The sequence below is a fragment of the Tenebrio molitor genome, chromosome 1 (assembly GCF_963966145.1).
Source record: "Tenebrio molitor chromosome 1, icTenMoli1.1, whole genome shotgun sequence".
NCBI lineage: Eukaryota > Metazoa > Arthropoda > Insecta > Coleoptera > Tenebrionidae > Tenebrio > Tenebrio molitor.
Genome location: NC_091046.1, coordinates 42,593,506 through 42,614,310, shown reverse-complemented (window position 1 = coordinate 42,614,310; position 20,805 = coordinate 42,593,506). Strand labels below are relative to the sequence as shown.

The window sequence follows — 20,805 nt, the reverse complement described above, 5'->3', positions numbered from 1 at the left end:
GGCGTACAAATCACGCGAGCCGCACGTAAAACTGGAATATGATTTGCAGAGCCCCTGGAAGACAGCTGGCCCCCGGACTGCAACAAATCAGTGGAGCTGTCCAGGCAAGTGTCGAGGGCCGTGGTCTCCAGCCCCGGATTTCCACGTCACTATCCCGACAACACGGACTGTGACACTGACATCACGGCGCCTCCTGGTTATCGACTGGTGCTAGACTTCGAGGAGCTGGTCCTCGAGAACGAACCCTCGTAAGTGTTCTTGCCCTCCCTGCTTCGTTTCCCTTTTCCATTAAGGCGAGCGGCGTATTGTTAATAAATTGATCGAGTGCCCTGAGAGGATGACCCTTTGGCGGTGCCGCCTCTCGCGCGAATTTCTTGCAAGGTGAAGGGCGTTTTTCCACCGGAGCAATTAAATCGTGCCGGCGAAGTCTCCGTTCCAGAGAAATGAAACAAATTTCACTTTATGTCTTCTCTGCGGAGCTTACAACGCCTCCAAAAGTTTTCACCTAGATTCCAACTTTCCAATAATTAAAACAGTATTTCAAGGGTTTTAAAATCGTTTTTAGAATCGTAGTGCACCTGTAATTCTGGTGTACCTATACAAGTATATGGTAAATTGCTGCGAATACTTGGTTGCCTAAAATCAAGGGGCTTACACATAATATAATTTAAATTAAAAAAAATATATGTAACAACAATAATTATTTATCGCTACTGTTAAATCACCATCTGCACGGCTGACTCGATTACAGATCTTCTTGGTCACACGACACCCACAAATCGCAGCCAGCCACGACGTATCCAGCTGAACCTACAAAACTGTTTCCACTTTTGTACTGACCTCTTTTTACCATTTTTTCCCTAGCGCCTCTCAAAGTCCACCACTTCTCCTTTCTTCCATCCTCGGCTCGACGATATCACTTCCGACTTTTCAGTGTTGAACCTCTTACGTTCGCGCCTCCCCCTCCGTTTTGCCTTTCTGTTGCGGCGATCGGGGCACTGATAAATTGATCGAATAATGAGCCGGGATGATCCCGTCCTGTTCGATTTATCGTAAAAGGAGAAGTTTTTCCAAGAGGGCGATTAGACTAGAGGGAAAGTTTGCGTTTTCCCGGATCACCACTCATCCTAGTTGCGGTACGTCCTGTCGTATGGAAATCTGGGGCGCAGGGAACATTGTAAATATATGATAAAGGAAGCTGAGCGCGAAGAAGACGGCCGACATACGTTCTCCTTTTTACGATGCCGAATCGGGTTCATGTTTTATAAAAAGTGGCGCAGTGAAGTGGGACTGAGTCGGTCAATTTATTTCGGAAAAACAACGTCGCCGAAAAAAGTTCTCCGGAATCAATGATTTTTAAACGGTTCGTGCGATGGTTTTTGTGACGAAGGGAAGAATACGGTTGTACTAATTTTGTGGCACATTTCACAACATCCGTCTTGGTTCCGTTCATTTCTCTCTGTCTTGTAGAGCAACATTCATCATCCAGCATTCATTGTTGACTGTGCTTTTATTAATTATGTAGTCATGTTAACGTGGAGGGTGTGTCTTTATTTTCTTGTTGTAATGCGAGGATAGAAAGCGATCAAATAAACAATCTTTGACATGTATCTACAAAAAAAAAAATCTTACTTCCGACAGATAATCAATTAAGCTACATTTAGCCCACACATAATTTATAGTCGATCAAGCTTGACGAGTTGAGGTCAGACACGTGTAACACACAAGAAAAAACATATTGTTTAAGATTATAACACGTGATGTACAGTGTGTGCCAAAATAAACAAAACACCACCTGTTGAATTAGGCTATCAAATAAAAAAGAAATCACTACAGCCGGGAATTTTTGTTCATTGTCAAAAGTCAAAATCAAAATATATTTGACATTAAGCAGACAACTGAGATAATGATAAAATAAACCTATTGTAAAAATTTCAAAACACTCAACAGTTGTGAATAAAATTTTGTACGGCCTACACCCGTGTCATATACGTGTAAATAATGTCCATATCTCACTTGTTGTGTAAACAACTAGTCTCGTTTAATTTTATAATTGTGAAAAATCTTATAAAGTACGTAAATTCACAAAGAAAAGTGGCTTTTGAATTCCATGACAGCTGTAAAATTTTGCTGCAAGACAAAATAGGAGAAGATAATAGCGTTGAATCTTTATTCACATAAAAATGTGTCAATTTAAAAATATTCTGAGTAATCGTTCTGAGGAAAAATCTTAAGCGCAACACGTGAGAAACTACATTATACAGGGTGTTTTTGAAATGCGTGCACAAATTTTAATCATGAGCTACTGGCTTCATGTAGAGTCGGAAAAAATATTTAAAAAATTCTGTCAAAAAATAAAATGACATTTATTTTTTGAGCTAGAATTTTTTTAAATTACTTTTAGTTTTCTACGTTGTCAAACAACCTCGTAGGTAAAATTTCGACTCATTTTAAAAATACACCCTGTATATCATGTTTTATAAAATGTAGGCCAATGTGAAGTAACCTATAGGAAATATGCTTTAAAACAAGGAAACCGCATTGGTGTATTTTTAAAATGTGCCGAAATTTTACCTACGAGGTTGTTTGACAACGTAGAAGACTAAAAGCAATTCTACATGAATCTCGTGGTTAAAATTTGTGCACGCATTTCAAAAACACCCTGTGTAATGATACGTGCAAACTTCACATACGTGCTGTAATAATGTCTATATCCCACTTGTTACTTCTGGTTGTTGTTGTTGAATTTGAAAAAAATTAATAGATAAAATTGTCCATTTCTATCCTGAAAATGTCAGAATACATTTTCATTTAATTTATTTTTTTAATATACACAGTTCCTTCAACATCAGTTCAAAGAAAAATGTGTTTTCTTTGAAAAAAAAAAAGTCAAAAGATTGATTTGCAAAATGATTATCGCAACCTAAATCTAAACCATTTTTGTCGAAAAAAAATCTTCCATAAATCGTTTCCTCTTGATGTCATTTTATAAATTGTTGACGATTAAATAGATGGTCGTCATTTGTCAATTGGAAAACATCCTTCATGGTAATGTATTTAGAAAATAAATTACAAAGTTTAAATTAATAACACACAATCTGTCTAGGTTTTTTACTCGTCATTTTTATTCAGATTTCCTTTCTCCACTGCTTTGCCTGTTACACGTCAGTATCATCTGTACTTGTCATTCCATTTGGAGGCCGACTTTGCTCGACCCACACCCATTTCACTGAGCACCGTCTGGAACGCTTTTAATTATTCTAATTACGTCGACCTAACATCGCCAACCGCTTTCTGCTTCATCGCAAAAGTTATCGCTCAGCAGAAAGCAACAACGCAAATCACATCTCCACACAAAGATAAAATTTGGATTTAAAAAAGTGAAATCTCAATCATCAAAAATGGTGGATGCGCCGGACGAATTAAATTTAAAACGTGCGATTAACAACATCAATCGGGAGATTTGCGAGGATTTTATCACATTTTAGCGATCACTTTGGCGCTGTAAGCAATAACTTTGCAGAGAACTGTGGAAGCTGAAACGGGAAAAATCCATCACCGGAGCTTTTGAGTTTTATCGAGGCTACTGGAGCGATAACGGCGACATGTGATACATTACAATTACCAAAAACGCCGGCGGGCAAATTTAATGAAATATTAATGTCTGGACTCAATCAAGGAACAAAGGACGAGGCCGGCATGTTTTTGTTCGTTCCAGCTGAAACAACACTTTTTCCACTCCGCCGACCAAAATTCGTCTTGTTCCTCGGCCATCACAGTCGATACCTCGTTCCGGGAGACCAACACCGCCCCCGTGGCTCGGCCCTCACTTTCCGGCAGATATTTTTCGATAGAAATGCACTCGATAACAGAACGAGGCGAACTTTGGGCGATCAGAAGGAGTCCGCCGGGTCGGGGCTTTCTGTTCAATTAAAACAGATTAAGTTTCGTGCGAGGGAGCGCAGAAATAAATTGAAAAAATGTCGTTACGTAAGCGGATAAATAAGGAGGAAATCTGGCAGTCGGGAGTCGGAGAAAGCCCCAAAACGTGATCGTCCAGACGATTTCGTCGGGTAATTATGGAGTGCGCCCCCCTCGTCAGATTTCATCCGAGATCCGGAAAAAATCCGGTAAACATACGCCATTTATCATTTTGTGAAACGTCGCTATTAGCGGTATCGAAGCTTTTGAGCGAAAAAAATGGTTGTGGTTTTGTCGGTTGGCGAAGATGTATGGTCGATGGCAATTTCTGTTGAATTTTAATTTAAAAAAGAAATTTATCAATTCCGGTCCGGCAACTTATTTTCAAAAGTGATTTATGTGTTGGATTCATCGTCCGTCCATTTGCGGTGTGCTTTTTGCTCGCCGGTTAATATCCGCAGCCTTGTCCATTTTCTTGAGCGACGGCTGCTGAAGAGTCGCGGGTATTTTCATGCAAATTAGATCAAGTCGCAAAATTGCCGCCCATTAAAACGCGATCAATGTGTGAAAGCTTTCAGCGCAACAATGCAAACTTACGTTATCACGTTGCCATACAAGTTATATTTAGCCCGGTTTACATATCGTCCTTCGTCCTCGGAACGCGTCCCGTCCGGTCCGAGGAGCAGCCCAAACAAATACTAATTCTTGCCGGTTGATTCGCAGATGCAGCTACGACTACTTGGAGATTTTGGAGAACGCCAACGCCACGACGTCCATAAATTCGAGTTCGGCGAGGCGTCTCTGCGGCGACTGGAGTTCCAAACTGAAATTGCTCCGATACGTCAGCAAAGGGTCGAAGCTGAAATTAAGATTCAGCTCGGATTATTCGCATCATTTCGGAGGGTACAAGGCTCGCGTCTCGATGGAAAGTGGTGAGTCGAATCGTCTTTCAAATAAGAATTGTTAGAGGATCAGACGGGGTTTGAGAAAAAAGCGAGTTGCAGGGGGAGAGGCCCAATGGCAAGTGCTTTTTTACAATGTCTGGCGAAGGTGTGATCATTTAAATTTTTTAATGAGAATGTATCAGATGGCCATGAAAGATTGTGATGGGTTGGTAATACTGTTTTGGCAAAGCTGGTGTTTAAATCAAGACGCTGGAGTGCACAAAAACAACAAAACATTTCTTAAAATGGTTTTCACTGCCGAGGACAACGTATTTATTAAAATGACCTACTTCCAAAGCGATTTGATTAATGAAAATGGTTATTGGAAATGTTCACGACAATCGGTATATCATCGGTTTCTTGTTTTGTATCCAGAAGAATAGGTGGAATATCGCGTTTCTGACAGCATTCAGAAAGAGTGGTTGAACGCTTTTTAAATACTAACAGTACACCAGATGTTATGTAAAATGTTTACTAAAATGTTCAACGAAATCCATACAAAAGTGGTCAACAGATGTTTCCCAACAATGAGATATTTATTTATGACACTGCAGTTGTAAATCTTGGTTATTTTTCGCTCTTAATGTTAAAATTGGAATAATTCAAAAACGAATAATTTTCTTTTGATGTGAATTTCATAAATGTGCTCTTTGAATTAATTGTGAAAACATTTTTTTTTGCTCAAAATTGATTTTTTTTATTTCATGGCTCTGAATTAAGTGATAAGGGAAACTTGATTACACACATTTGAAGTCTTATATCAAGGGAATGTAACCCTAAAGTTTCGTAATTTTTACTAATTTTTAATAAGCTTAACCGTGAGGGCAGTAAAACTTAACTCACCCGGTATATTAGTATGTTCTTAAAAATGAGTATGAAGAGTTGTAGTAGCACGAGACAAAGTCAGACAAAGAAGGTACTCTCAAAGTGTGTGAAATACTTGCGCGTTTTTACCTCTTTTACACCTTTTCACCTGTATAAAAGCACCGGCGCAACTGAGACCTGCACAAAATAGATATCTCTGTGAATACATTTAAATCTACAAAGTTACCAAATATCATTTCTCCACCACACTTTGTAGAGCCAACTCTCTAAAACCTCCCTGGTGATTGAACTACTTTACATTATATGTATTTTTGTTTTACCCTACAGACGTTTCAAGTATTTGCTGCTCTAATTAAGTCTAATCTTGTTAATGAAATTTTGTATTCAGTTGGGATTTCATCTAATCGATCACTCTCCAACTGGTAGGTACGGTCGGTGGACAAATAAAACTGGGACACTTAAAATTTAATCTATGTAAATCAGACCATTGAATTGTCAATATATTTGTCAGTGTCGATATAATATGCCATACCAAAGTGAACCTATTTGTGATAAAGCCGTAATTAAACGATGCAAATTTGTAAATTTTGACTTATGTGATTGTCATTTTTGTCCCAGTTTTATTTGTCCATTGACTGTACCTATTCATACCACGGACTGCACAAGAATATCAGGTTTTCTATTTTATCAAAATTATCTGCATAAAGAACATCAGAAATCCTTCTTCCAGTGATCACCACTTGTTGTGGCCATGAGTGGTAGACAATGAAACTTTAACGAAGAATTTTTCACATTACTGTGCAAATTGTTAGAAGTATAAGTTGCAATCGAAGTTCTAGAACAACACGATGTAAAGTATGCCGTAAGGAAATTGCGTGAATCAAAGCTGAGTAAAAAGCTTTAAGCATTTAATTGCTTTAATCATAAATGCTGCGGCATTAGAAGTATTTCCGTAAAGATAACAGTTGGAGTACGTTCGTTTTTACAAAGTTTTAAACTAGGTGTTGCACGTGAACAATAGGTACATTCGAGAGAGAAACTTTCTACACTCACCGGCAGAAAAAGCGGAACACCATTATTATTTAAAATCTATCGTCGCGGTATGTGGTTGCTCTTTTTCAATCAGTCTCTTGAAACCTTCTAACAGTTCTGTAACGACTAGCAAGAGGAGCCTCAATAGCATTAGCTGCATAACGGAAACAACAACAGTCTTCAACCAAAGCTAGTGCTCTGGCAATATTTACACCAGCTAGAGGCATTTTTTTACGTTCTGCACTTAAATTCAAAGTTAACAACAATAAAAAATTACAAAAGTTATAAAAATCTAACCAGGTTGCTTGATTATTATAAAAATGGTAAATTTATGAAAAGAAGGTTTTTAAGCAAAAAATTTGTTTTTATGGGAAATTGCTAATAAAATAACCTATGCTAATGCTCAAGGCTATGTTTGCTATCATTGCCTCCTGGTCAAAATACATCAAAATAGGTATTATGGGAATAATTTGTTGTTGACTAATTAGTGTTCCGTTTTTTTTGCCGGTGAGTGTAGTTATGGTTTATTATAATTGTAAAAGTTTTCTCACGGCAAAACGATATATTAGAAGAGTTCGTTCTGCTTTGGTATTGAAGAGAATTGGAAATATAAACTAGATTTTTTTTTCTCAAAATCTAGACCCTTTGCAACGTTTATTTAATACGCAACAATCTATGTCCTAAAAATATTCATAGCCGTATAAAAAGTATAGTATTCTACTCGCGGGTAATGACTATTCTCACTCGGAAGAATTACGTCACTCGCCTTCGGCTCGTGACACAAAATCATCCTCATCAGTAATAGCCCGCTCGTTGAATAAAGTATACTGTTAAAGAACCTTTGCCACTTCAATGTATCACTGACAATTTGTTGACATGGGATGTGATCAAGTAACGAAAAATTTTAAATTGTGACGCTATCTCAAAATGTTAAAAAAAAGGCAAATTAATGAAAGTTGTAATTGTTGCATCCTCAGAAAATATGCAGCGAAATGCTCGAGGTGAGGTGAAAATGATTTTTTCCTGAAACCTACATTTGTTACAAAGAAATGCTCGAGGTGAGGTGAAAATGATTTTTTCCTGAAACCTACATTTGTTACAAAAAGAATCATACAAAGAGATATGTTTGAAATAACCCCAGGAAGCTCAGTAAAACGGGTAACTAAGGGTTATCTGCCGGGTAGAGGTTTCTATGAAATATAGCAGTTGACGGCTCACGACAATTAATGTTATTATAACGTAGCTTAAATCAGTATATTGCTTAATGGAAACCGTGAGGACACCCAGTGGTTCAGTGCGGAAAATTCTAATTGGAATATGATACGAGAATGTCAGATTCTGGGATAATTGTACTCAACACGAGTAGTTCTTTTGAAAAGAAAAGAAAAGAAAATCGAGCCTCATCTGCACTAATAACCTATCTCAACTACCTGGACACGTTCTTCGCCCTAATAGCATATCAAGTTTCTTACTTAACAGATTACGGAAGAGGAGAAAGTCGCAGGAAAACAATCAAACCCTTACAAGAACTAAATGTTTTTATTATTATAAAGACGTATAAGGATAGACGGGTGATGCTCTTGAAGAATGTCATAATGTTGCGAAATTAATTTAAATTTTTCCTGTCGCCTGCACATTTATTTGATTTTTTTAAATTCCAGAAAAAATGAATAATGACAAAAATGCTAAACATAACTGAAAGGATGTAAGCTCAAGATATGTAAAATACTCTTCAAGCTGTCAAGTTGTGTTTATAAAAACTGCGAAGAAATCTCACTATCCAGATATTTCCCTAAATTGCTTCAAGAGATCTTTTTAGCGTCGCTGACACGAATCCGACTTATGAAGCTTAAATTTCCCGACCGTAGAGTTAAATTCTTTTAAATGTTTTATTCCATCATCCATCACACGATCCCTCTTTCGTACTCATTACCAGAACAAACACACCCAAACCCGGCAGATTTCAGATCAAAGGAACTCGAAGTTTGGTATTTTACCAGAAGGATAAAAACAATAACGACATTTCTTTCGCCGTCACTTGCACGAGCGCCGCCAAAAAGAAACGAAATTGTAATGAAAATTTCGTCGACGCCGCCGGTGGCGATCGGCATCCCGCCGCACTCGACCGCCCCTAAATTATGGCGTGTAATTGTTAAGACCTTCATTGTTTGTTACGCAACGAAAATTCCTCTGATGTGGGCCCTGTTCGGAACAGCAGATAATGGAATTAAATGGCCGCCACATCGTCCCGATTAGTTTACCCACAGCGTTACCTCCTATTCGAAGTAATTACAATTACATTCGCATTGTCGACGGTATTAATAACGGCAATCGAGACCCAGGAGCGCCCCTAGCAGGCGATCTCTGAGCGCTCACCGGAATAAAAAAAATTCGATTACTCCCTCGTCATCCGAGGGTCGTTTACCCCACTGGAAGACGCCGAATCTGAAGAGGACAACGTGGGGGAAAAAACGTCGTCGCTCAAATAGTCGTTTATTTTATTCGGCGTTTTCTTCATTAGAGAACACTCTGGATTTGTACAATTGCGCGGTCCGGAGTCGGCAATATTCCGGGAGCCGGAGCTTCCTACTTAAAGGAAACAAACGAGTAAATTGTGTTTGAAGCGGAATTGCCGCGGATGAGCGTACAAAGCTCAGGCTGTAATTAATTGTTATTAAAATTTTATTTTGCGAATGGATCGTGGATCCGGGACGCTAGTTTAAAAGTTTCCCTCGGGAGCTGTCATGTCATTTGTTCTAGCTGCGGATCGACGTCCAAACCGTTCCGATACAAACAATTATAACTTCGGAAATTTCAGTTTCAGTGTGAGCTGACAGAAATTCTCACAGGTGGCGCTGACTCCTCGACAGTTATAAAGTGACAGTTACTACGCCATATTGAATATGTTCAGGTTATGGTCCTAGGCTGTCAAAACAACAAAAGCAGGACAATCATAATCGTGTTATAAAAACATTTTACTTTGGCTTGTTTCGTCCTTGTTGATCACGTTTCAAGACCAGCTTTGTCAGCCGAAGAGTGAAAACTATTCAAAAATGCCACAAGTTCCAACATCTGCCGCTGCTTCGTTTATTAACCTAAAACCAGCCTGACATACGTTTGACATTTTATATCCTTCATGGCGACAATTCGGGCCCTTCAACGGGGTCGTTTTGCTTTTATAGCGGTCGTACTCCCCTGGAGCCGAGGCTGTGAATTCTTAATTCCCCCGTAATGTGCGAACACATCTAACGAACTTATCTCCTTACAAGTTTCCTTTACGTTTATAATTAGCTACTTGCTAATACTTTTCGAAATAAACAGCTTAATCGCTTTATCTCTGCGCTCCTCAAAGTAAAATATTCCTCGATGTACCAGTGTACCACTTATCTACGTCATCAGGCGATCCCAACTTTCCACCGTATCAGATGCAGTTCACACAACAGCTCCACAACTTTCAAAATGGCTTATCAAAAACGCGTAGCGATAAACTAACAAAACTGAATAGGCTGGACAAGAGTTGTGGCGTAATCATTTGTGCTTGTTGAGAATGAACGTCTGAACGCAGCTCAGACGTCACTTTGGGAAATCACGGCTTATTTAGAATTGTAAAAGACATTACTTCATCGGTAACCTCTACAGATTTATTGCGTATGTTAAGACCGTGATTTTCTGTAAAATTGCTCTTTTATGCCCGGTTCGTGCGTTATTGATAGTGAAACCCGCCCGGAATATCACTGCGTGAGCTGAAACTGTAATTTTCTGAAAAATCCCCGTTGGAACAAGAAATCGCAAAAATACGAGATCGTTTCTTCGTTAGGGGGAACGTTCTAATCGATAAGATTTGTTTGCGGAATAATCAAATTCGTCCGAGAGGAACGAGACGTCATTCGATAATGACGATAAAATATTTGATTAGCTTATGTATTTTTTCCCTTTGGAGAAGCTCATTCACCCGACTCGAACAAATTGAAACGTCAATTTCGTTCTTTTTCAAGCCGCTCAATGCTCCGACGACCGCCTGCACATGTTCAACAACTCGTGCTATCTCTTCGTCAGCTACCCGGAAGTCACGTGGTCGACGGCCCAGGACATCTGCAAGGGTAAGAAGAGTAAGCTCGCGTCGATTCTTAGCCCAGAGGAGGAGCGCTTCATCACGACGAACATACGAAGGTCTACGGAGTACCGCACCAGCGCCCTCTACTGGCTCGGGGGAAGGTCCGAACCCAACGCGGACTTCAGATGGACCGACGGCAGTCCCATGGAGTACATGGGGTGGCTTCCGGGGCAGAGACGCCCAGACAGCGAGGTGGTGAAGAGTGCGGAGGGCGTCAGGTGGGTTTGATAGCTTGTCATGTTGACGGTAACGAGTTGTGCTTGGCAGGTGCCTGAGCATCCAGTGGACGCCGTCGCCGACGCCCATGCTCCCCAGCGGGCTCTACTGGAAGTCGCACCGGTGCAACACCCACGGGGGCTACGTCTGCAAGAAGCCGAGTCAGCTCTCGGGGGTGGGAATCAACTTCAACAAGACTGTCAACGGCTCCGAGGGCAGCCTAACCACCCCTCACTATCCGGAGAACTACTACAATCACTTGGACTTCTCGGTGAGGATCGTGGGACCCGACAGGACGCGACTCGTCGTTAAATTTCTGAAAATCGACGTCGAACCCCAACTGGAATGCCTTTACGACTTCGTCGAGTTGAAAAGCGGCGACCAAACAGGGGACGCCGTTAGGTTTTGCGGCACTCATGACACCGACATGCATCGGTTCAACTTCGTGTCGGAGGGCAACGAAGCGGAATTGAGGTTCCATTCCGATTACTCAATATCGGGGAGTGGATTTGCGCTCGCCTGGCATGCGGTCGACGTCTCCGCGTGCCCCCTGCAAACCCTCACCGCCAAGGAGGGGGTGCTGACCAGTCCCAATTACCCGGATTTCATCCTGACGCACTTGGACTGCTCCCTCACGGTCCTGGCTCCCGTCGGGAAGAGGGTCTGGCTCGAGTTCCAGGACTACGACATCGCCAGGCACGGTAAAAATCCTTTGAAACATTTTTTTCTTCGATTACTGTCACCACCGCGTTTATGGAAAGGGGCGACAATGAATTCTTGTGTTGGAACACAAACACTACACTGTTTTGTAAAAAGAATTTTTTTTTTTTGAAATTATGGCCTAAAAATTAAGTTGTTTTTCTATCTCCTTAGAAACCAACAAAAAACAAAAAGTCAAGGGTACGTGAAGTCACCTGATTGGTCCGTGACAAAACTCCGGGATGCAAAACTCGGGGTGTTTTGGCTAGCCCTTCATTGGATTTGTTTTACCGTCGGTGACATTACAACATTTAGCAACATTATGTAGTTTATACAAAAAAATACCTACAGATTTAACATTGCCGAATGTCCTGCACGGGGTAGCTTTTTTAAAGACACTTTTGTTGTTTTAATTAACTCAGAACACCGTAATTAACACTTTCAGAAATGATAAACAATGTAAAATGCAAAGTGACAGTGCGAAATGTCAACTGTCAAATTTGTACCTGTACATATAAATTACAGCCAACTACAATGTTAAAAACATTGTAAACGTTGGGAGAATATTTAATGTCCTGGAACAGGATAAACTCTGCAGAGATGGAGCGAAATTACGCATTTTTTGTGACCCGAAACATCCTTGATCTTGTTTGCAGAAATTCTGGAGAGGAGCAGCGACGGTGCGGTGCTCGAGCTGTGCCTGGGCAAGGACTCGCCGCCCTTCAAGCCCTTCGAGACCGAGAATCTGCTCACCGAAGGGAGCTTCTTGTCCCAAGAGGAAAGCCTGAAAATCATCCTGCGCAGCGGCGTCCGCCCGGGCGGCAGAGGCTTCCGCGCCATCTACAAGATCATCTCCGCCGCCAACGAGGAGAAAATCATCAACCTGAAGCAGAACTCGTCCGGATCGCTGCTCCACCTGAACCACCCGGGCCAGCCGCCGCTCGGCGTCAACTTCCTGCAACGCTTCGTCGCCCCCCTGGGGTGCACCATCTCGCTGGAGCTCTTCCGCGTCAAGCTGACCGACAGGGGGTGCGGCGACGGAAGCGGCGTCATTGAGGTGTACGACAACTACTACGACACAAACGGAACCGCGTGGAAACTGTGTTACGACGGCGACACGGAAGACGCGATCGTGCCGGTCACTCCCATATCGATCACTTCCTTCCTCAACACGCTGCACTTGCGGCAGAGGAGCGGCACGGTCGGGATTTCGCTGAATGGGAGCCTCCGGGTGCAGCCCGACGCCGAGTTCAAGACGAAGCTGCTGAACCACAGGGAGGAGGAGGTGGAGTCGTGCAGCCCCAATCCGTGCCAGAACGGCGGCAAGTGCGTCACCAAGAAGAGCCAGAACTTCTGCCAGTGCATCGGACACTTCACCGGTAATCTCCGCCACCCCGAAAAACATTAATTTCCCGATCGGGTAAAAGGGCTGGACCTCATCGAATATTCAACGTGTTTTGCGCCACTAAAACTCGAAAAGCAAACACCCTCCAAATTGCAATATCTGGATTGTATTTGCTTTATTGAATGGGCGCCGAGGTCAGAGTACAATGCGAGGCCCTAGGCTCAAATGTAAATGAGGAGTATGCTCATGTTATCCGCGGACGTTGAAAGGAGGGCGCCTTATCCGGCGGCTCTTCTCACCAGTAATTTTACCAGTTTAACGCAAACATCGACCTTTTTCTCACATTTTTCCGAAGAAAAAAATTCCGACATTCATTGTTATGCGGTGTCTGTAGAAGATTGTCGGCTTTATAAAACTGATTCAATTGGATAACCAGAAAAAACTTTCTTTTAAACTTTTCACACGCCGTAGGCCTGGTTTTTAAGTGATGACAAAATCAATAACTAATAGGGTTTGCCAGTGGCGCACGAGTTATACCCCACAAATCGGAGTCCATTTCGTGAAGGGTCGAAACTGACTTCTGGTCCTGTCTTTGGTACGACGAATGAGCAATAATTTATCACAAGAAATGAGGAATTGTGCGACAAACGAATGTCCTGAAACTATGCAAAAAAATGTTTTAATTGTCGCAAAAACTACGACAATTTTTTTTTGAATAATTCTTTTCACTAACTATTTCAAGACTGATTATTAAGTTAATTTTTTTGTTGTGTGAATTAACATCATTCACAAATCCTATTTAATTCTATACCCGACTAGGAAAAAAATAAAAACCCTAAAAGTATCATTAATTTCTCGTCCGGCTGTTAGTGCTGTCCTTACTACCCTTTCAACAGGATTTATGAGAATAACTTTAGCACTATGAGGGCTTTATCTACCTCCAGATATTAGACCGTATTGGTTCAGAGAAACCGTCTCGAAAAAGCTGCGACGTATACATTGGTGTACTTCATTATCAAATTTCAACATGTTGGGTTCAACTGAGAAACTTTAGCATCCTGAGAGTACAACCTCTGCATAGCAGGAAGGACGAAACATAAGATTTTTTAAAATTTTGTCATATGAGAGTCGCCAAATTCGGCCTTTTAAGTAATCTATTTGTTTAGTAAAATTACACAGTTAAATGAGACTTAAAAAGTGCAGCAAAAAAATGTGCAGGACAAGCTATAGAGGCTTTTCAACTAAAAACTAGTCGCTACGCCACTGGAATTTGCATCGCTTTCGATAGGACAATATCCCTTTGTTTCACTTCCTGCTGTTTTGTGTTTTGTAAACCGAAACTTTGCTTCTTATTAACATTATCCCAACAGTTCAATGTCCTTTATCCCTCACACCGGATTGATTTCCAAACTCCATTTCCTTTGAAACTGCCTAATAATGAAACAGTTGTTCACTTTCTTGATCGATATTTTCATTAGGCCCAGGCTGTTGTAATGCTCGTTCAGGACTGAAAGGACCAATTATATCTCATTCCATTTCCATTTTAATCTCCACTTCTTAAATTAATTAGATCGTTTAGTTCTGAATGCACGCATTGTCTACGAAGTTGATCCATTATATTTTCCCTTCCCCACAAAAAAAAAACTGCAGGAAACCCCCTTCTTGCAGGCCTTTTCTGCGCCCTGACCAAGTGCGAACTGGAGCCGTGCGTCTTCGGCACCTGCCAACTCACCAACTCGAGCTACAAGTGCCACTGCAAGACGGGCTACAACGGGCCGACTTGCGAACAGAAGCGCAAACCCTGCGAAGGAAACCCCTGCGAGAGTCGCGGAGTGTGCATCGAGAAAGGCGACGGCTTCCAGTGCCGCTGTCACGCGTGGTGGGAGGGCGCGAGGTGCGAGAAGAGGATGTTGCACATACCGTACAAGCCCCTCAGCGAGAGGATGTTCCACGAGCCCTTCTGGCTCGGCCTGATGACCGTCTTCGTCGTGATGGCCGTCATCGGGCTGGTCTGGTGCGCGAAGCGACACTTCCCCGAGAAGATCGAGAAGCTGCTGGCCGAAGAGAACGAGAGGAACAGGAGTACGAGTACGCCAGATTTGCTTTCTACGATGCACAAACTGCAGCACAAAATGACAGTCAGTAATGTCAATGTCAAAGTGACGTTTGACAGTCGTGCAAGGCCTGCTTTGCACGTCATTTTGTGCTGTCCAGGACACATTAGATGTCCGTTCGAATAAATTTTGATCGAATCGTGTTTCAGTTTCGTCGCTGAGGAGCTCTTCCGTGCGCGAGCAGCTGGCGGTGGCCTCCGGAGCGGCGTCCGTGACGGTGACCCCGAGTCCAGGTCCGACGGCGCCTCGTTCCCTATTCGGCCGCCTGGGTATCCGCAAGCCATCCATCCTCAGCCTCACCAGTCCACACGCCAGCGGCTACGTGCCCGCCACAGCCCGAACGTTTAGTTTGGACGATTTGCTAAAACCTCCCCCGAGACGTAAGGCCTGGTGCCTGAGCTGTTAATGTCGACACACCTTACTACTCTATATACTCGCTCACTCTCTACTTTTCTCTATTTCTTATCTGTTGTCGTAGACCAGAATGCCCCTTTATCCTCACTATCTTGCGTGTGGCTGGTAGGTTGCACAGTACAACTCGTAATATCCGTCGCACCGACGACAGCTATTGTACATACGGCACAATATACGGCTATTGTACATATGCAGAAACCATTACAAAGACGTCAAGCTATTGCAAGGATCAACGATTGTTTCGCAATAGAGTCAGTCGGTAAATGCTGCTGCGGCTTAGTTTTCGTGCGGTCAAAGACGGGTTCCTTCGTACCAAAATTTCAATGTAAATGCTCCAAGTGGGCTTCGAAGGGTTTAAGATATGCTAAGGGGGAGGTTTCAAGAGAAATTTTTAGTCGTGGTAGTTTTTGTGATGGAGGTGAGGCGTTCGTTCGGTGGTACGAGGAAGAACCTGGTTTTTGAAGCTTGAATTGGCTTTTCCTTGCAATCGTTTTGAGCGGTCGACGGTTTCGAAGGTTACTTCCGTAGCCAGAGCTTCATACAATAGTATGTGGCTTGTGTGACGTTCCCGTTCCCGTTCAGTTCCCCAGGACTAATCTGTTACCCCCACATTTAGGCACGCCGTCGCCCAAGAAGAAGCGTAACAATTCGACGCCGACGAAGAAGAACGCGGCGGAGAAGAAGCAGATCCTGCAGCAACTGATATCCCCCGGTAACAAACAGTTGTCGAGGAAAGTGAGCCTGGGCGAGCTGATGCAGATGAGCGAGCGCAAGCTGAAAGAGAACGAGCAAAAGCAGGACGGCGGGTCGGGGACGAAAGAGACCAAGTTCTGCGAGAGCGACGGCGTTCAGACGGCCCTGAGCGACCCTAAACTCGAAAAGAAAGTAACTTTCGCGCGCTTGTTAAACCGAGTGTCGGCGGAAATGAGCTCCGGCTCCGAGATGGAGCTGGGCATCATGCAGAGCGGCCGTCTGGGGTGCGTCTTCGCGCGTCCGTCGAGCACCCCCCCGTCGCCGAACGTGGACGCAAGGTCCCCGAACAGTACCTCGAGCAACCAAGGTAGTGATTCGTTCACCAGCTCTGATCTCGCGATACCGAGTGCTTTGAGTTCAAGTATTTCAGATCTTCTTAACAGCAGAAAGAGCAATAGACTGGCCAACGGCAGGCAAAAGCCTGCGAGCGCCGATTCTATCCTAGCCATGTTCAGAAATTTCTCGTCGAGTTCGGCGGGCGTCAATTTACCCTCCTCGCTAAAAGTCTCTCCCTCCACCACTCCCACCGCCTCGAGTCCGCAGGACGATATCGCCGGGGACGACGAGTCGTCCACCTCGTCGATACACACGCCGGTCTCGTTCTCGAGCGGGCCCCCCGAGAGCCCCGTCATGCACCGACAGAGCCAGAGCACCATCGAAGTGCCGGTCCTCGACCCGCTGAGCGCGCACAAATCGTCTAGCGGCGGCAGCAACTTCCTGCATCCGCCCACGATACTGTTAGAGATACCGAGCACAATCAACAAGTGCCTTTCGCCCATTAGGGAGATGCCTACTCCGTTACCTTCGCCCATGCCATCGCCCGCCCTCACGCCGGTCATGCGGAGGAGCGCCGTCTCTTCTTCCGTCGAGGACGCCGCCGACATGAGCGACGACAGGATCTCCGTCGAACTGCCCAACATCTCCATCAGCGACGGCGACGACGACGACATGCACTGCACGCAGGACATCGCCATCGACCCCCAAGCCGAGGACGGGCTCATCCTCGAGGAGGCCGCCGCCATGCAGCAGAGCTGCTCCGCGGGACTCAGAGCCAAGGTAAACGCTCCTGACAAGTGACATCAGGAGGTATTATACAGGATTATGCTAAATGATTGTAGTCAAAGTAGGCGTGACAACCAAACGTCAAATTTATGGTTGCTGCTCCACATAAAAAAAAATCAAAATGATGTGAATAAGTGAGTACACACCGTTCGTTCACACACAAGAGTTAAATTGGGTGCAAAACAACTCAATATAAACTCAAAATAAATAAAAATCTCATCACCGCACTTTTCACCTAAAAAATGACAGTGACAGCGACAAAAGACAAAACTGACAGCAAAAATGTAATAACATGGGCATGGCCTACTTCAACTACAATCATTTAGAATAATCCTGTCCCTGCATGATCGCTTGGTTGCCTATACACAAGGGGCTCTCAGATAATGTAATTAAAAATTAAAATATTATTATTTGTTGCAGAACCGTCCTCCGCCGCTGGGCCAGCAGTGCGGATCGAATTCGAACCCTTCCCAGTCGCACCCCCTCGTCATCCCGATGCTGACCATCCAGACGCCCTCGCCGACGCACTCGAGGACGCCCTCGCAGCTGTTCCCCGGCTCGCCGCCGCCCCACAAGTCCCGCCTGCAAGAGCCGTCGTTCCAGTTTCCGCTCCCGAAACAGAACCGCAAACTGTACAAAGACCCTGACAAGCCGAACTCCTTGGACCTGCCCTGCGTGCCGCCGATGATCACCATCACGTGCAACCTGAGCGAAGCGGAATCGGACGCCGAGTCGATGTCGCCCGCCAACAAGGCGGCGGGGCACCTGGGGGTGGCCCCCGGGGGCATGTCGTACCTGAGCCCGTTCTCGATGGGGGCCCGGGGCGACCACAACGCCTCCGAGTCGAACCTGAGCTCGTCGGGGTACAGCTCGATGGCGAGTCCGGGCCCGTCGAGGTGCGGCTCCAGCAACCCGCTCTGTCCGTCGGAGATGGAGGACCAGGGGCCGCCGGGCTCGGGCAGCGCCCACCGGAGACCCTCGCCCGTGCTGAAGACCAACTCGAACCCGTCCGAGCGCGGCGACATCGACAAAAACACAGAGGACCAACGCAGGGGGCGGTCGGACTCGGAGACGCTGTCCGACGACCCGCTCCTAGAGTCGAACGACGAGGGGATCGGCACGGACCACATCGACGAGAAGATCGAGGAGGGGGATGTGAAGAGCGCCAAGGAGCTGGAGGTGTTCATGGTGAGCGAGGGCGAGACGACCAAGACGATACTCGACCTGCCGCTGATCCCGGGCTTGCCGCGCAAGTGCGTGGAGGACAGCATGGAGAGGCTCCTCCCGCCGCCGCCGTCCGCCAGCGGCAAGAAGACCCTGCAGCTGCCGGCGATCGTGGTGCAGTGCGACTCCACCGGGTGCGAGAAACTCCTGAGTCCGATGAGTTCGCGCAGCGAGAGCCCCCTCAGCGACCGCACGACGGGGCTGGGCAGGTTCTCCCCGCAGTTCTACGGCCGGCACAAGGACCTGTTGCCTTTCACCGATTCCGACGGCCTCTACGACTTCCCCAGCACGGACAAAGTGAACGTGATGACCACCACGCAACACAAAAAGACCAGCAGAAAGCGCGACAAAAAGCTGCTGCGGAACTGTAAGACCCCCAGCCCCACCAAACCGACCAACCCCCTCTTGCCGCACAACCACCTGGACGTCCCCAGCAAAGACACTTTTTACAAGGTCCCCCCTCCCAGGAAACTCAGCCCCAAGCGCAGGGCCACGCGGTCGCAAGTAGTTAGCTCCAGTTCTAGTTCCGATAGTATCGTTTCGACTCGCGACATCAGACTGTCGTCTTCTAGTCCTAGTCCCGACACCATCAGGTGGTCTTCGCCGATCGACTGGTTGGACGAGAAGTGCCAACAAAAGGTGCACGAAGGAGAGGAAGCCTACGACGTAAGCATCCCTCGACGCGACTGCGTTTGCGCTCACGTTGTCCTTTCAGGATGTCAACGCTGCGATGTTGCCGAAGGCGGCCGAAGCGTCCAAGCATCAAAAAATTAGCCGGTTAAGAGCGATCAGTCATCAAATCAGGTGAGAAAGCGATCGAAACGCGATCACTATTTTCGTTCGGTGACAGATTCCCGAGTATGACGTCACGATCACGGCACGCCGCGACCAAACATCACTCTGTCGGTTTCAGATTTTTACGAAGATTAGAACTTAGCTTGAAGCGGAGGGAGCGCACGATCAGCCCTTCGGACAGTTTGGACAGCGGCGGCGACGACGACTCCCCCAGAGCGACGTCGCCCTTGCTTCAGCAGTCCAAAACTCCCAAAGTGGAGATCCGAAAGAGCAGTAGCATAGGGAAATTGCAGAGCAGCCAACCCAACAAGACCAAACGGGGGAAGTACAAACGCGGGGAACTGTTGCTGCCGCAGCAAGAGGAGAGGTCGTGGAAGAGGATCGTCATAACAGGAAACGGCCATTCCGACTAAACTAAGTGTTTCAATAATCATATTTTAAAATAATTTTCAAAGAAATGTACTGATAGATTAACGAAAAACGAATAAATTAATATATTCTAAACATCGAACAATCATAAATGTAATTTTAACTTATGAACGCAATATTTTAAAAAGTGAAGAATCTCGAAGCTTGTTGAAATGTAAAGCATTTATCGAATTTATATGTAGGTATAAATATTCATTTTAATGCTCAAAACGCGTTGTTGTTAAATGTTGCACATTGTTTTTCGGTTTTGTTCGTTGGCCCCACGGTATTCGTCGATGGGCTAGAAACGGCGCCGGTCGACGATCGCACCGACATCACCAGGGGATTCTTCGGCGAGACGAGTCCCGCGACAAACCCCACATGTACGATGCGTGTCGCTCCGATTGGTCGACTGGCGTCGCCATGTTATAAAATTGTAACAAATGTAAATATGTCGTCCATGACTTTGAAATGTTCCCCGTGGACACGTCGTGGGATAAACAGAAATCAAGCTAACCCGGTTCAAGAGGAACACGCTGAAGGGCTTGTAAATGAGACTGATTTTCTACTATAATTAAATTTTAGCCGTTCTTGGTTCGTTCATGTTTGCACTGTACATGTCCAGTCTTGTTTGTACTCCCACTACACGTTATTGTCATACGGGTATCGTTATTCGTTGATACCACTGTGATAGACCCAACACACTGTGACTTCAGTATATAACTTCTACAGCAATATTATGAAGGGAGCAAGAAGTCTTTTTGGCACAAACGAGCAATTATTATGTAGTATTGCGCACTACTCTCTACTACCAACTATTTTCTTTGTGACTTAATCGTAAACTTAAGAAAATGTCTTTCATTGAGCCACGCATTTAATACTATATATTTTCTATGTTGTTTATTTGCTGTACTCATCGAGATTTTAATAAATTGCTTG

General features: G+C 44.6%; 1 protein-coding gene across 4 annotated transcripts in view; it reads left to right on the top strand.

The window, feature by feature from the left end:
- LOC138132286 (uncharacterized) overlaps nt 1–20,788 on the top strand; it is a 120,248-nt gene extending 99,460 nt beyond the window's left edge. Inside the window, exons 8-19 of one of the 4 annotated variants that reach the window (XM_069049771.1) lie at nt 50–248; nt 4,645–4,853; nt 10,718–11,054; nt 11,104–11,753; nt 12,408–13,130; nt 14,765–15,184; nt 15,360–15,590; nt 16,241–16,684; nt 16,748–17,433; nt 17,860–19,329; nt 19,379–19,467; nt 19,577–20,788. In XM_069049771.1, the coding sequence (XP_068905872.1) occupies nt 50–248; nt 4,645–4,853; nt 10,718–11,054; nt 11,104–11,753; nt 12,408–13,130; nt 14,765–15,184; nt 15,360–15,590; nt 16,241–16,684; nt 16,748–17,433; nt 17,860–19,329; nt 19,379–19,467; nt 19,577–19,871 (5,753 nt within the window). In that variant the 3' untranslated portion in view covers nt 19,872–20,788. Of the gene's footprint in view, nt 1–49; nt 249–4,644; nt 4,854–10,717; nt 11,055–11,103; nt 11,754–12,407; nt 13,131–14,764; nt 15,185–15,359; nt 15,591–16,240; nt 17,434–17,859; nt 19,330–19,378; nt 19,468–19,576 lie in introns of all 4 variants that reach the window. The other 3 variants (XM_069049763.1, XM_069049754.1, XM_069049781.1) reach the window with 3 other exon arrangements.
- The last annotated feature ends 17 nt before the right edge of the window (nt 20,789–20,805 follow it).